Source organism: Oncorhynchus clarkii, chromosome 9 (genome assembly GCF_045791955.1).
Source record: "Oncorhynchus clarkii lewisi isolate Uvic-CL-2024 chromosome 9, UVic_Ocla_1.0, whole genome shotgun sequence".
Lineage (NCBI taxonomy): Eukaryota > Metazoa > Chordata > Actinopteri > Salmoniformes > Salmonidae > Oncorhynchus > Oncorhynchus clarkii.
This window is the reverse complement of record NC_092155.1, coordinates 70,368,009-70,383,523: the sequence shown is the minus strand read 5'-3', so window position 1 is coordinate 70,383,523 and position 15,515 is coordinate 70,368,009. Positions and strand designations below refer to the sequence as shown.

The window sequence follows — 15,515 nt, the reverse complement described above, 5'->3', positions numbered from 1 at the left end:
TGACTGACCTTCATGTCTTAAAGTAATGATGGACTGTCATTTCTCTTTGCTTATTCAAGCTGTTATTGCCATAATATGGACTTGGTCTTTTACCAAATAGTATACCACCCATACCTTGTCACAACACAACTGATTGACTCAAACGCATTAAGAAGGAAAACAATTCCCCAAATGAACAAGGCACACCTGTTAATTGAAATGCATTCAGGTGACCACCTCATGAATCTGGATCAGAGAATGTCAAGAGTGTGCAAAGCTGTCATTAAGGCAAAGAGTGGCTATTTGAAGAATCTCAAATATAAAATACACTTTTTTGGTTACTACATGATTACATATGCGTTATTTCATAGTGTTGATGTCTTCACTATTATTCTACAATGTAGAAAAGAGTAAAAAAAATAAGAAAACCCCTGGAATGAGTCGGTGTTGTAAACCGTTTGACCGGTAGTGTACGTCACCACCAAGGCGTGGAAGGGAGCTTGACCTGCGAATGTATCAATGGTGGAACATATTTGAAGGACATCAGTATTCATTAGTACTGTTGAAAGAGCAGCTTTCGGTCACCGTGTTAAGTTCAAGTACTTTTAAAGGAGATTTTAAACCGTAATGAATCTTGAATGACGTTACCATTGACATATCATCAGTAATGTGAAATGCGGTACGGGCAAAGCATTGGAACTGTTCTGAAATCAGATTTCAGGTGTAGTCGTCCACATCTTACGACAGGACAGGAGCAACAATATTTTTGCAAAACGCCTGATGAAGTATAAGTTGCACTAATTTTTTTCACATCTTAATGTTCAGTAGCAATCTTGAATGCAAAAGTTACAAAGAGAAGGTAGCTGTATTTCAGACATAGCAATGTTTCCGTTCTGCTCATTGGTTATCTAAACATGCCTTCTGTATGTTACGACTGTGGTGTCCTCACTGCCTGCTCATTGGTTATCTAAACATGCCTTCTGTATGTTACGACTGTGGTGTCCTCACTGCCTGCTCATTGGTTATCTAAACATGCCTTCTGTATGTTAAGACTGTGGTGTCCTCACTGCCTGCTCATTGGTTATCTAAACATGCCTTCTGTATGTTACGACTGTGGTGTCCTCACTGCCTGCTCATTGGTTATCTAAACATGCCTTCTGTATGTTACGACTGTGGTGTCCTCACTGCCTGCTCATTGGTTATCTAAACATGCCTTCTGTATGTTACGACTGTGGTGTCCTCACTGCCTGCTCATTGGTTATCTAAACATGCCTTCTGTATGGTACGACTGTGGTGTCCTCACTGCCTGCTCATTGGTTATCTAAACATGCCTTCTGTATGTTACGACTGTGGTGTCCTCACTGCCTGCTCATTGGTTATCTAAACATGCCTTTTTCTACACAATTGCTGAACTCTTGTATTATTTAAATAACCGTTCATAGACATTTACAAATCATGATATCATCATCAACAAGCATCAATGTTTTCTGTGGCTCTGGTCAGTCCTATTGTAATAACAAATGCTAAACAGGTATGTGACAACATCAACTGTCATCTTTCTCTCTCAGCTCTCCTTGTCCACCACTCAGTCAGTACCATTGGTTTACATCTGACCACTGGTCTGTACCAGCTCATTTATTGGTATGATTTCCCAGTAAGTTGGTATCACACGATGAGCACATAGAGGGCATTTTAAAGTGGGTGTTCAATGTTCTCACTGCAGATTGGGCTTTGTGGAGTGGAGAAAACTTCAATTTCTTCACAATAGTTTTATAGCCGCAAAATAGATTTCTGTCACAGAACAACAGTCATTCATAATGGATTTTTTTTTATTTAACCTTTATTTAACCTTTATTTTACTAGGCAAATCAGGAAGGAAACATGAAAAAAAGGAAACTTCTATGACGGTTTTGAAGTATAACCGGTAATGACAATACACGATGACATCACTGTCTACTGGGTGCTTGGTTGTTGAGAAATTAGTGTAAAAAATATCATTTATATTAAATGGTGGATATTATTACTATAAAATACAATTTGCAAAATAAACATAAGGGTACTCTCATATCAGACAAAAGTAAGAGAAAATTAACCAGACTGTAGTACTGGTAGAATAAATACACACTTCTCTGTAGGCTAAATACCAGGTCTTCCAGACGACTTGTCCACAACGGTGAAATGTTGTATGTGGATGTTCTAGAGCAGCCACTTCCCAGCTGAGAGGAGTTCATGAACCGAGACAACTCTATTGGTCGACACCTGTGTTCTCTCCAGACATTATTCACAGTCTATGGGTGTTTGTCTGAAACAGGCTGTACACAACTTGACTATGGCTCGTTAACATTAGGAGCAAATTCATTCAGACGAGAGTCTACTTCTATTTCAAGGCAACAATTTGAAAGTTGTAAAGTATTTGGTTGTTTCCAACACAAAGAACATGTCCTCCACACCACCGCTACCTCAACACGTGGCCTATAGGCAGGGATCGTCCACTAGATTCAGCCATTGGCTGATCTATTTTTGAGCGGATGGTCAGGGGGGCGGAACATAATTACAAATCATTTGTAGACTGGAAGAAGCCCAAACCTATATATTATTTGACTAAAACAAAATCATTTCTAACCATGCTTTCATTTTCATACGGTCACATATATCTCTCTACTAGGCGTAGGAAAACAGATTTCCTTAATTAAAATCACTTAGAGCTCGTGTTTTTACACTTTCTTTGTGTCCTGCAAATTATTTCATTTTTTTGTTGTTGTTTAAACTATTATTATTTTTTGCTCAAACTTGGGGAGCCAAATAAAAATCACCCTCGGGCCAAATTCAGCTCACAGGCCACCAGTTGGGTAACCCTGGCCTATAGCATCAATTGATGCAAATTAATGTTGTTGTAGCAGTAAACGGTACATAGACCATTTTTATGGGCAAACTGTTGAGGCACAACATCAACAGGCATGAACATGTGATATTAAATGTCTTTATATACAGCTCATATCAAGTCATGACAAATATTGCACTTTTAAGCATGGTGTAAATTCAATAGAATATTTGTCTTTTACCAGAAGGTTTACCTGGTTTTAACCTGTAGTGCCCGTGTAGATAGTTAGCCCTACGTGGCTGTCCACAGTTCAACAAGGAACTCTCTGACGAAGGGCAGCCTTGGACCAAACCACAGCTATGTGCTGTTTGCTCAGTCTGCCGTGAGCTAAAGAAAGAGGTGACTCTGACAAACAGAGCATGTGGCATTTCTGTCATCAACTCCCTGTCTGAAGTCATCATGCCTGCCAGGCTTCCTATACCCAGCATACATTGTTTATCAGTACATTTTTACTATCAACCTGTGGCTTGCATAACATCAACGAACAGGTGGCCACCAAGACCAAGGCAATTATTTCTTACCACCGTGTTAGATTTATCAACTCATTTACATTTAAATGAGTTTTAAAAATGTATTCACTTTGGGTCTTTGCAAACCTCACAACTGAGTAAATGGCAGCCTGTTCATGATTTTGAATGTGTAGACTGATTTCTTTTGTTTGTTGGTTTATGTAAGTTCTACAACACCCTTTGTCCCCAGAGGAACATTTTGGCTACATAAGATGTGCAAGAGTCAAGAAAACACGCTGTATGTGCAAGCAGAGAGAAATGCATAAATGGAATGTTCTCCCACAATTCACTCAAGTGTCCAATGACTCAGTCTATAATTACAATAAATACTTAGAATTGTATAAATAAAGAGGAAGGTTCACAACCCTCAAAAAGAAGAACCTGCTTCTATCTTATATAGGCCACATGAAGAGTCCTAGGAATGAACAGTGCCCCCAAAGTCACCCTTGATAATAAAGGTCATACATCTAACAATGCAGGGAAGGCACTGGTAAGGCACTTACCAATAACATCTGAACACCACTACACACCCACCCAGATTGATTAGAAATTCCAGACCCAAAACAGATTGATTACTAAATCACAGTTGACATGGAGAGAGCCGCCCTCACCTAAACTTCAAGTACTCTGGGTTGGAGTAGTTGACATGGAGAGAGCCGCCCTCACCTAAACTTCAAGTACTCTGGGTTGGAGTAGTTGACATGGAGAGAGCCGCCCTCACCTAAACTTCAAGTACTCTGGGTTGGAGTAGTTGACATGGAGAGAGCCGCCCTCACCTAAACTTCAAGTACTCTGGGTTGGAGTAGTTGACATGGAGAGAGCCGCCCTCACCTAAACTTCAAGTACTCTGGGTTGGAGTAGTTGACATGGAGAGAGCCGCCCTCACCTAAACTTCAAGTACTCTGGGTTGGAGTAGTTGACATGGAGAGAGCCGCCCTCACCTAAACTTCAAGTACTCTGGGTTGGAGTAGTTGAACAGCAGGAAGTCCATGCGGTAAAGGTTGTACAGCTTCTTCTGGTAGAAGGGACTGATGTTGTGGAAGAACTGAGCCGCCATGTCCCCGTTGGTCCTGGTGCTCTTGCCTGAGGTGGGGAAGTGGACCTCCCCGTCAGCGCCGGCCAGCCGCAGCACAGAGCGGGAGTCCTGCTCCAGAGTCTCATACTTCCCCACCACGTCGTAGTGGATGAGGCAGGGGTGGCACAGTGAGTGGATCCGCTCCCAGTGCTCGTTGAAGGGCTCCTCTCTCTGTGTGCGGGGATCCACCAGGTACTGCACAAACTCCTTGAAGGAGACATCGTTGCCCTGCTCCAACGCCTCCGGCTCAGGGTGGGGCCGGTGTCGGCGGATGATCTTGGTGCCGTAGCGCTTGTGGAAGGCTGTGTTGTAGCTGCGGGTGAACTTGTTGCGGTAGGCCGACACCAGCCTCTCAAAGGGCTCCCGAACGAAGAGGAACTTCAGGTATCTGCGGAGGCGGTGGTTTATCTCGCCGGTGGAGTACTCTGACAGCGTGCGCAGGTTGCCTGCCACGTGGGCCTCATTGGCGGGGATGGCTAGGGGCTCGCGGTAGCGTCCGTCCCCTGTCAGGACCATGAGGACCCGTTTCCAGTTTGTGCAGGCCACCTTGGGGACGTAGCAGTACAGCAGACTGTGCTTATCGTCTACTATGAGGTGGCGGAGGTCGTCTGGGGTCAACACCCGCCGCTTCCTGGTGTGGGTGAGACACGCCTCCTCCAGCAGCTCCCGCCGACCACGCAGAGACGCCTGCGCAGCAGACATGTCCAACTACAGACAGAGAGAAGGAGACAATACTCACATTTACAATTAAACACTTATTAGTGATGAAATATTCAATCTATCCAAGTGATAACATTTTCATCTCTCCAAGTGATAATGTCTAGCCACATCCTCTGACTAAGACAATTGTGCCCAACAGTCAGGGTTTGAATCTATCTTGTCAGATGAGTCAGATTAACAGGAATTGGTCTGACATCAAGGCCAACCACTGTGTTTCCCAGTAGACAGGCTGCAAGAGTCAAAACAGTGTTTCACACTCTAATGAAGACACGGCTTGATCTGAACATTGAGGAAGCAATAAAGGGATTCAAATCAAATCAAGTCCAATTTTATTTGCCACGTGCCGAATACATCAGGTGTAGGTGGATCTTACAGTTAAATGCTTACTTACAAGCCCTTAACCAGCAATGCAGTTGGTTAAGGGAAATAAAAGTAACACATAATTACAGAGCAGTAGTAAAATAACAATAGAGAGGCTGTTTACAGAGGTACCGCTACAGAGTCAATGTGGGGGCACCGGTTAGTCCAGGTCATTGAGGTAATATGTACAACGTAGGTAGAGTTATTAAAGTGACTATGCATAGATAATAACAGAGAGTAGCAGCAGTGTAGAAGGGGGTGGGGCAATGCAAATAGTCTGGGTAGCCATTTGATTAGCTGTTCAGGAGTCTTGTGGCTTGGGGGGGTAGAAGCTGTTAAGAAGCCTTTTGGACCTAGACTTGGGGCTCCGGTACCACTTGCCGTGCGGTAGCTGGAGTCTTTGACCATTTTTAGGGCCTTCCTCTGACTTCCTCTAATTGGACATGGTGCTTTGTTTCTGACCCGCTCTGGTTGAGCCTGAAAAAAATGGATCAAGAGAGGCGGTGCCAGGTGGACTGGGTCAAAGAGGAGGAGAACAAAACTGAGAAGACGAGCTACATCAGCAGCACCAAACGACTATCATCAGTGTCATTGAGAAAGCATGATTACACAGACAACACACATGGAGAGAGAGAGAGAGAGAGAGAGAGAGAGAGGGAGAGAGAGAGAGAGAGAGAGAGAGAGAGAGAGAGAGAGAGAGAGAGAGAGAGAGAGTTAGAGAGGGAGAGAGAGAGAGAGAGGGAGAGAGAGAGAGAGAGAGAGAGAGGGAGAGAGAGAGAGAGAGAGAGAGAGAGAGATAGAGAGAGGAGAGAGAGACTGAGAGAGAGAGAGAGAGAGAGAGAGAGGGAGAGAGAGAGAGAGAGAGAGAGAGAGAGAGCACGATGCAGACAAAGGGAGAGATCACTCAGCATTCACTGGATTCCTGAGATATTGGAGCTGGAAAAGAGAGCTTTGTCTTCCTGCAGAAGAGGGGGTAGTATTTTTTATAGTAACCACTAAGAACCTGAGTCCTAACTTCTAAGTCAAATCAAATGAGCTCAACTCAGCTTTGAAGTATTGCTTAAGCCATGACCTCTGAGGAAGGTAAAGGTATGTAGTGTGATGCTAAAGCCATGACCTCTGAGGAAGGTAAAGGTATGTAGTGTGATGCTAAAGCCATGACCTCTGACCTCTGAGGAAGGTAAAGGTACATAGTGTGATGCTTAAGCCATGACCTCTGAGGAAGGTAAAGGTATGTAGTGTGATGCTAAAGCCATGACCTCTGACCTCTGAGGAAGGTAAAGGTACATAGTGTGATGCTTAAGCCATGACCTCTGAGGAAGGTAAAGGTATGTAGTGTGATGCTAAAGCCATGACCTCTGACCTCTGAAGAAGGTAAAGGTACATAGTGCGATGCTTAAGCCATGACCTCTGAGGAAGGTAAAGATATGTAGTGTGATGATAAAGCCATGACCTCTGACCTCTGAGGAAGGTAAAGGTACGTAGTGTGATGCTAAAGCCATGACCTCTGAGGAAGGTAAAGGTATGTAGTGTGATGATAAAGCCATGACCTCTGACCTCTGAGGAAGGTAAAGGTACGTAGTGTGATGCTAAAGCCATGACCTCTGAGGAAGGTAAAGGTATGTAGTGTGATGCTAAAGCCATGACCTCTGACCTGAAGAAGGTAAAGGTATGTAGTGTGATGCTAAAGCCATGACCTCTGACCTCTGAGGAAGGTAAAGGTACATAGTGTGATGCTAAAGCCATGACCTCTGAGGAAGGTAAAGGTATGTAGTGTGATGCTAAAGCCATGACCTCTGACCTGAGGAAGGTAAAGGTATGTAGTGTGATGATAAAGCCATGACCTCTGAGGAAGGTAAAGGTATGTAGTGTGATGCTAAAGCCATGACCTCTGAGGAAGGTAAAGGTACGTAGTGTGATGCTAAAGCCATGACCTCTGAGGAAGGTAAAGGTATGTAGTGTGATGATAAAGCCATGACCTCTGACCTCTGAGGAAGGTAAAGGTACGTAGTGTGATGCTAAAGCCATGACCTCTGAGGAAGGTAAAGGTATGTAGTGTGATGCTAAAGCCATGACCTCTGACCTGAGGAAGGTAAAGGTATGTAGTGTGATGATAAAGCCATGACCTCTGAGGAAGGTAAAGGTATGTAGTGTGATGCTAAAGCCATGACCTCTGAGGAAGGTAAAGGTATGTAGTGTGATGCTAAAGCCATGACCTCTGACCTCTGAGGAAGGTAAAGGTACATAGTGTGATGCTAAAGCCATGACCTCTGAAGAAGGTAAAGGTATGTAGTGTGATGATAAAGCCATGACCTCTGACCTCTGAGGAAGGTAAAAGTATGTAGTGTGATGATAAAGCCATGACCTCTGAGGAAGGTAAAGGTATATAGTGTGATGATAAAGCCATGACCTCTGACCTCTGAGGAAGGTAAAGGTATGTAGTGTGATGATAAAGCCATGACCTCTGAGGAAGGTAAAGGTATGTAGTGTGATGCTAAAGCCATGACCTCTGACCTCTGAGGAAGGTAAAGGTATGTAGTGTGATGATAAAGCCATGACCTCTGACCTCTGAGGAAGGTAAAGGTATGTAGTATGATGATAAAGCCATGACCTCTGAGGAAGGTAAAGGTATGTAGTGTGATGTAACATTTCATGTAAAGCAGCAGTCATTCAGTTGAGAGACCAAAGGCGACCCAAAAGCAATATTGTTTGAGAAATCAACTATGTGTAGAGCAAATTAAATTAGTCAAAGTGGCTCTCGAAGATCAATGCTTTGTCAAATGACATTTCCTGTGTGTGACACATCTGGAAACACTAACGCATAAATAGTATATAACCGCGAGTGTTCTCACACTCAAGACATGATCGAATGGGGCCATTTTAATTCTAGTCACCTGGTCTTCGTTGTAGAGGGTCTGTAGTGGACTTCTCCTCGTCTTCCCCGGGCCGATGCCCTTCCACCCAAACTGCTCCACGGCTACAGAAACAAGGGCAGAGAGGGAGAAAAAGGGAAACAGATGAATCACCTAAAAAAGGGCAGTATTGGCTGTTTTCTGTAGTGTTCAGTGACGGTGCTCGGTGTTCATGGAACGTTGGCTCACTGTGGATTGCTTTGGATTTCAACAACTTATATGTTACTGGTTGAGCTGTTCTGAACAGTGTTTACCCTGCTCTATATAGAACTTATATGTTACTGGTTGAGCTGTTCTGAACAGTGTTTACCCTGCTCTATATAGAATTTATATGTTACTGGTTGAGCTGTTCTGAACAGTGTTTACCCTGCTCTATATAGAACTTATATGTTACTGGTTGAGCTGTTCTGAACAGTGTTTACCCTGCTCTATATAGAACTTATATGTTACTGGTTGAGCTGTTCTGAACAGTGTTTACCCTGCTCTATATAGAACTTATATGTTACTGGTTGAGCTGTTCTGAACAGTGTTTACCCTGCTCTATATAGAACTTATATGTTACTGGTTGAGCTGTTCTGAACAGCGTTTACCCTGCTCTATATAGAACTTATATGTTACTGGTTGAGCTGTTCTGAACAGCGTTTACCCTGCTCTATATAGAACTTATATGTTACTGGTTGAGCTGTTCTGAACAGTGTTTACCCTGCTCTATATAGAACTTATATGTTACTGGTTGAGCTGTTCTGAACAGCGTTTACCCTGCTCTATATAGAACTTATATGTTACTGGTTGAGCTGTTCTGAACAGCGTTTACCCTGCTCTATATAGAACTTATATGTTACTGGTTGAGCTGTTCTGAACAGCGTTTACCCTGCTCTATATAGAACTTATATGTTACTGGTTGAGCTGTTCTGAACAGCGTTTACCCTGCTCTATATACAGTGCTGCTGTAGCCCATCTAGTTCTCATGTCAGTCTGTTTTGCCGTATGGTGCACGATCTCACATGAGTATCACATCTGTGCAGGGATACTAGCATTTTGGGTGAATTATTATACTGTAGAGGCCCAAAGGTTTGGGTAACCCTGCATGAGACAACCTTCCTGCATCCATCATGATGTGATTATGATCACCCATAAAATGCCTTCCCTTTTCCCCTAGATTTACATTTTCTATAGGAACATCCTGTTCCTTTCAAGAATCCCAGTCCTCCCCTCCCACCCCTAGCCATAGCGCCTCAGGGCTGGAGACATGTCAGTGGTGGGGCCCTCCTCACTAGTGAGAGGAAACTGATTGGATTTGCACATGTGCCAGTAGAATGCAGAGGATTGCTTTACATCTCACAGGGGAGAGAGAGAGAGAGAGAGAGAGAGAGAGAGAGAGAGAGAGAGAGCGAGAGAGAGCACGATGCAGACATAAAGGGAGAGATCACTCAGCATTCACTGAGTGACAGAGAGACAGAGAGAGAGAGAGAGACAGAGACAGACAGAGACATAGAGAGAGAGAGAGAGACAGAGACAGAGAGACAGTGACAGAGAGACAGTGACAGAGAGAGACAGAGTGACGGAGACAGTGACAGAGAGAGAGAGAGAGACAGAGAGAGACAGAGAGAGACAGAGACAGTGAGAGACAGTGAGAGAGAGAGAGAGAGTGACAGAGAGACAGTGACAGAGAGAGAGACAGAGTGACATAGACAGTGAGAGAGAGAGAGAGAGAGAGAGAGAGAGAGAGAGACAGCGAGGCAGAGTGACAGAGACAGTGAGAGAGATAGAGAGAGATAGAGAGAGAGAGACAGAGAGAGAGAGAGAGAGAGAGAGGACACAAAAGGAGAAGAGGACCAGGTGGGGGGAGGAAAATGGGAAGGTCTTCTAGCCGACAACCACTACAACTCCTACCTAAGGTGTACATATACACCCTCAGTAAACTGCTGGGAAAGTGGGTCAAGAAGACTGAAGCTGAGGCACTCTCAACACAACAAACAAGGTGGTGCAATAGCAAATAACCAACAGCATGAATAAACATTACAATTACGTGTTATGTATTAGTTTATCCTAATTCAGTTCATGAATCAGCTTGTTAAAGCAGTCTCACTAAGTATTTTAGTGCAACAAAAAAGCCTTCCCCCTTCGACATCTCTGTCAGCTCATCTGCTCTACATATCTGTGACAATGACTGTGACTTCCGTTTTGGAGGAATTGCACTGTGCACAGAGAGGGGGAAGTTTCAGTGTTACAAAACAATGTCAAGATTCCAAATGAACCCCTTGTCTATGCACTGGCCAAAGATAAATACACACCAGTACATCACTGGGGCCAAGCTTCCTGCCATCCAGGACCTATATACTAGGCTGTGTCAAAGGACAGGCCCCAAAACTCCAGTCACCCAAGTCACAGACTGTTCTCTCTGCTACCGCACGGCAAGCAGTACCAGAGCGCCAAGTCTAGGACCAAAAAGCTCCTTAACAGCTTCTTCCCCCAAGCTATAAGACTGCTGAACAACTAATCAAATGCCTGCCCCTGTCACCCCGCACATTGACTCGGTACCGGTACCCCCGTATAGCCTCGTTATTGTTATTGTCATTTTATTGTGATACTTTTTATTTTTTACTTTAATTTATTTAGTAAATATTTTCTTAACGCTATTTCTTGAACTACATTGTTGGTTAAGGGCTTGTAAGTAAGCATTTTACATTAAGGTACCTGTTGTATTCGGCGCATGTGACAAATATTATTTTATTTGAAATCAGAAGAGTTCTGCTTTTGAAAAAAGAACCATCTTTTAGCATCTCCTCTCATTATGGAGAAGAGATCACAGGATGCACATTTCATTATTCACTGTAATGTTAGTGACCATATCTGTATAGCATGCCCCCCAGGTACTCAATAAGCAGGATAGAAATGGAATAAAAACAGTGAGCAAGAACACAAACCCAGCAGGTGTAGGAATGGCTGACTCAGCTCTGTGCCAGCGTGGGAATAGGGTTTGGGACAAACACCAAACGTTAGGAACACCTTCCTAACACTAAGTTCCACCAGTGGTGTGCCTGCCACCTACCTCCATACCCCGTTCAAAGGCACTTCAAATCTTTTGTCTTGCCAATTCACCCTCTGAATGGCACACATACACAATCCATGTCTCAACTGTCTCAAGGATTCAAAATCCTTCTTTAACCTGTCTCCTCCTCTACATTTTTTTTTTTTTTTTTACATTTAACCTTTATTTAACTTGGCAAGTCAGTTAAGAACAAATTCTTATTTACAATGACGGCCTACTCGGGCCAAAACCAGAAGACGCTGGGCCAATTGTGCACCACCCTATGGGACTCCCAACCACAGCCGGTTGTGATACAGCCTGGAATCAAGATGCACTGAGATGCAGTGCCTTAGACCGCTGCCCCACTCGGGTGCATACACTGACTGAAGTGGATTTAACAAGTGACATCAATAAGGGATGTTGGTCCATGTCGTGGAAAGAGCAGGTGTTCTTAATGTTTTGTCCACTCAGGGTACAGTATGCCAACCTTGTTTGTTTACTTGACAAGACCCACATGATGCCACAGTAAGAAGACTGTGTGTGTGTGTGTGTGTGTGTGTGTGTGTGTGTGTGTGTGTGTGTCTGTGTGTCTGTGTGTCTGTGTGTGTGTTAGTGAAAGTTTAAATCCCTCATTCTTAGCAGATGTCTGGTGGCAGCGTTTGATGAATAAAATAATTAGAAACGATATCTGATAGTGAAGTATTTAAGGTTTAGAACAAGACCAGAATAAATCAAAATGCCAAAGAGTTGAGAAAGTCTGCTCAGCATGTGGTACTGGGCTCATGCCACTCCACCTAAAATGACGTCTGGACTTCAGCCGAAGACCGTCAGGAGGGAGTATAGACAAACCAAATACATCTGAAGGAGGTTCCGTATGAAAAGTTCCCTCAACGTAACAGTATTTTCACCTGTCACATTGTGAATACATCTGCCCACTATAGGAGAATACACACTTCTGTTCAATTCTCAACTTTCATAATAACTCTAGTGTAAGCAATGACTAATTAATGTGCTTCCCTGGGTCCTGTGCTTCCCTGGGTGTTGGCGGCTCAGCAAAATGCACAATGGGGTCAGAACAATAAGCTCTATTTCTCTTCCTGTCTACTAACACAATGGGACTCTACTGTGTGTGTGTGTGTGTGTGTGTGTGTGTGTGTGTGTGTGTGTGTGTGTGTGTGTGTGTGTGTGTGTGTGTGTGTGTGTGTGTCTCTGTGTGTGTGTGTGTGTGTGTGTGTGTGTGTGTGTGTGTGTGTGTGTGTGTGTGTGTGTGTGTGTGTGCGTGTGTGTGTGTGTTTGTGTGTGTGTCCTTGTGTGTGTGTGTGACGTGCTGAACGAGGGCATGTGTGTGTTTTACGAGAGGGTTAGTGTGTTCTCAGTGGACGTATCTCATCCAGTCCATATGGGTTTCATGTTAATGCCATCAGCGTTGAAATAAATACTGGCTATGCAAGTCAGCCACAAATAAGGAAATGTGTATGGTTTTAGAAGTTAACCCTTCCGACTTCCTCATATGTTTTGGTTTTAGAAGTTAACCCTTCCGACTTCCTCATATGTTTTACTCATATCACACAGAGTATCTTCGTGTAACTTCTCTGACAACATGAGGGTTTGGGAGGAAAGGAAGGACTGTCACAGACTATATGTTGTCTACAGTATGTGGTCAGAGAAAGAGCAAAGCCCTGACAAGGGCCTCTTCTCTGTCACATTTGGCAGGGCTAAAATAGATCTACATTACAGAATAACTAATAATTAGACAAGCCCGGACAGTGCTGTGCCTCTGGCATTGAACCGTACATGTGTAGGAGCCCTGCCGTAAAGCAGATAAACAAGCCCAGACAGTGCAGGTATTAAGAGGAGACGGTTGGAGAGGAAGGATGATTCTGTTCTGATTGTATTCTGCTTAAACTTTTAATGTTTAAACAGAAAAACTCTTATGACATAATGTAATAGCATAGTAGTGTCCCTTCCTCGGTCGCACTTAGTCTTGGAGGCTCTGTAAAATTAAGTATCTGGACTTATTACATCGTTGCTTTCCCATTTCTATGGTAAAACAACAGCATACACACTGTGACATACAAATGTATAGTTCATTTTGAATTCTCTCTCTATTAAAACGTAAGACATAACCCAGGAAGGAGGTCAGGTTAGGTTGACCACTCTTTTCACTTCTCTCCTATTTTTAATGTCCCTCGGTATCACTCCACTAAGGGTAAATGCTTCCTGTTCCTCTGTCTCTGCCCAGTGGAGAACATGAGAGCTGAGACTGGTCCAAAAGGAACAGGAATGCAGCAGGGTCTCTCAGAGGGGGCTATCACAACATTCCACGGTTCACACTCACAGTGGTCTTATTCATGCCCTGCCATTTACCCCTTTCATTGTGTCCCAACTCAACACACATGCTAATTTAGAAACCACACCATTATTCAGAGGGGGACACTGTGCAACAGGCAGGGTAAAGATTTGCATCACTTCGGGGTCCTCTTTGGTAGCATCGTGGCACAAACCTACAGCTCGTTTCAGTTAGACATGATGTTTGTGATCTAGACAACTAGGCTAATGAACAACAGCTAACAACGTGTTATACCTAATTCCCCAAAACGTCCCTCTACAGGTGCATAGGGACACCATCCCATGGCGGATGTAAGCTGATGGTCGACAGTCCACACTTACCTGGCCTTGTGATGTTCTGAAAGTACAATATGACCATGAAAAGTGACCCAACGCATGTCGCCAGGAAAATTCGTCCAACTTTGGGTTTTGTCATCCTGATTCCCCGAGCTGGCAGAGTAGAGCAGAACCCTCTCCCCGAGGTGTCTCATGCGAGGCAGCTCGTCTGATGCGACTTAACGATAGAAGGGAAAGAATGGGCCTTCATGTGGAAAAACTTGGCAGTGATACCGTTATATCAGTCTATTTCTCAACTATTCTTTTCGACGAAAAAATGAATAGCCGCGAAAATATTGGAACGCGCGAAAGTCGGTTGCCTTTGTAGGAGTTCAGATCAATTATATATTTCAATCATATTTTACGTTCCGCTGAAATGTCTCATCGTATACAAGTCCCGAGAGAGCCAGATTGTTTCGGAGTTCTCTGATAATCCCCATCGTTCAACAGTTTTCGTTTCGTCAATTTTTTCAACCCAGTCAAACTTCCCGAAACATGGTCGGCGGCTCTGGGGCTATGACGTCACACCCACCCCTAGTACTTTCTTGCGGTGACCGTTACCCATCTGAAGGTTGTCACTAGTTACTACAGCCACAAAGTCAAAATTGTATAATAGGTGAGGTTTAGCCATGATGAAGACTTTGTGGCTGTGGTAACTAGTGACGACCCCAATCTTCCCTGTGACAAATGAATCCAATAATATAGGTCAGGGTTCCCCAACTGGTGGCCCGCGGGCCCCCGAGTTATTTGAGAAGAAGAAAAAAATATATATATACACACTACCATTCAGAAGTTTGGGGTCACTTAGAAATGTCCTTGTTTTTGAAAGAAAAGCACATCTAATTGATCATTAGAAAACCCTTTTGCAATTATGCTAGCACAGCTGAAAACTGTTGTACTGATTAAAGAAACAATAAAACTGTCCTTCTTTAGACTAGTTGAGTATCTGTGGCATTAGCATTTGTGGGTTCAATTACAGGATCAAAATGGCCAGAAACAAAGAACTTTCTTCTGAAACTCGTCAGTCTATTCTTGTTCTGAGAAATGAAGGCTATTCCATGCGAGAAATGCGAGAAATTGCGCTGTGCACTACTCCATTCACAGAATAGCGCAAACTAGCTCTAACCAGAATAGAAAGAGGAGTGGGAGGCCCCGGTGCACAACTGAGCAAGAGGACAAGTACATTAGAGTGTCTAGATTGAGAAACAGATGCCTCACAAGTTCTCAACTGACAGCTTCATTAAATAGTACCTGTAAAACACCAGTCTCAACATCAACAGTGAAGAGGCCAATCGGGGATGCGGGCCTTCTACCCCACTCTACCCAATGTATTTGGACAGTACAGAATGTCACCTTTTATTTTAGGATATTTTCATACATATCT

At 43.7% G+C, this 15,515-nt stretch overlaps 1 protein-coding gene across 1 annotated transcript; it reads right to left on the bottom strand.

Annotated features, from left to right (window-relative positions):
- Positions 1–1,804: 1,804 nt before the first annotated feature.
- LOC139416882 (carbohydrate sulfotransferase 11-like) lies at positions 1,805–14,641 on the bottom strand. The gene is made up of 4 exons (XM_071166042.1): positions 14,138–14,641; positions 8,419–8,501; positions 4,311–5,152; positions 1,805–4,035 (listed from the first exon to the last, which is right to left on the bottom strand). The coding sequence occupies exons 1-4, from the start codon at positions 14,229–14,231 to the stop codon at positions 4,032–4,034; spliced, it is 1,023 nt and encodes a 340-aa protein (XP_071022143.1). The 5' UTR covers positions 14,232–14,641; the 3' UTR covers positions 1,805–4,031.
- Positions 14,642–15,515: the final 874 nt, after the last annotated feature.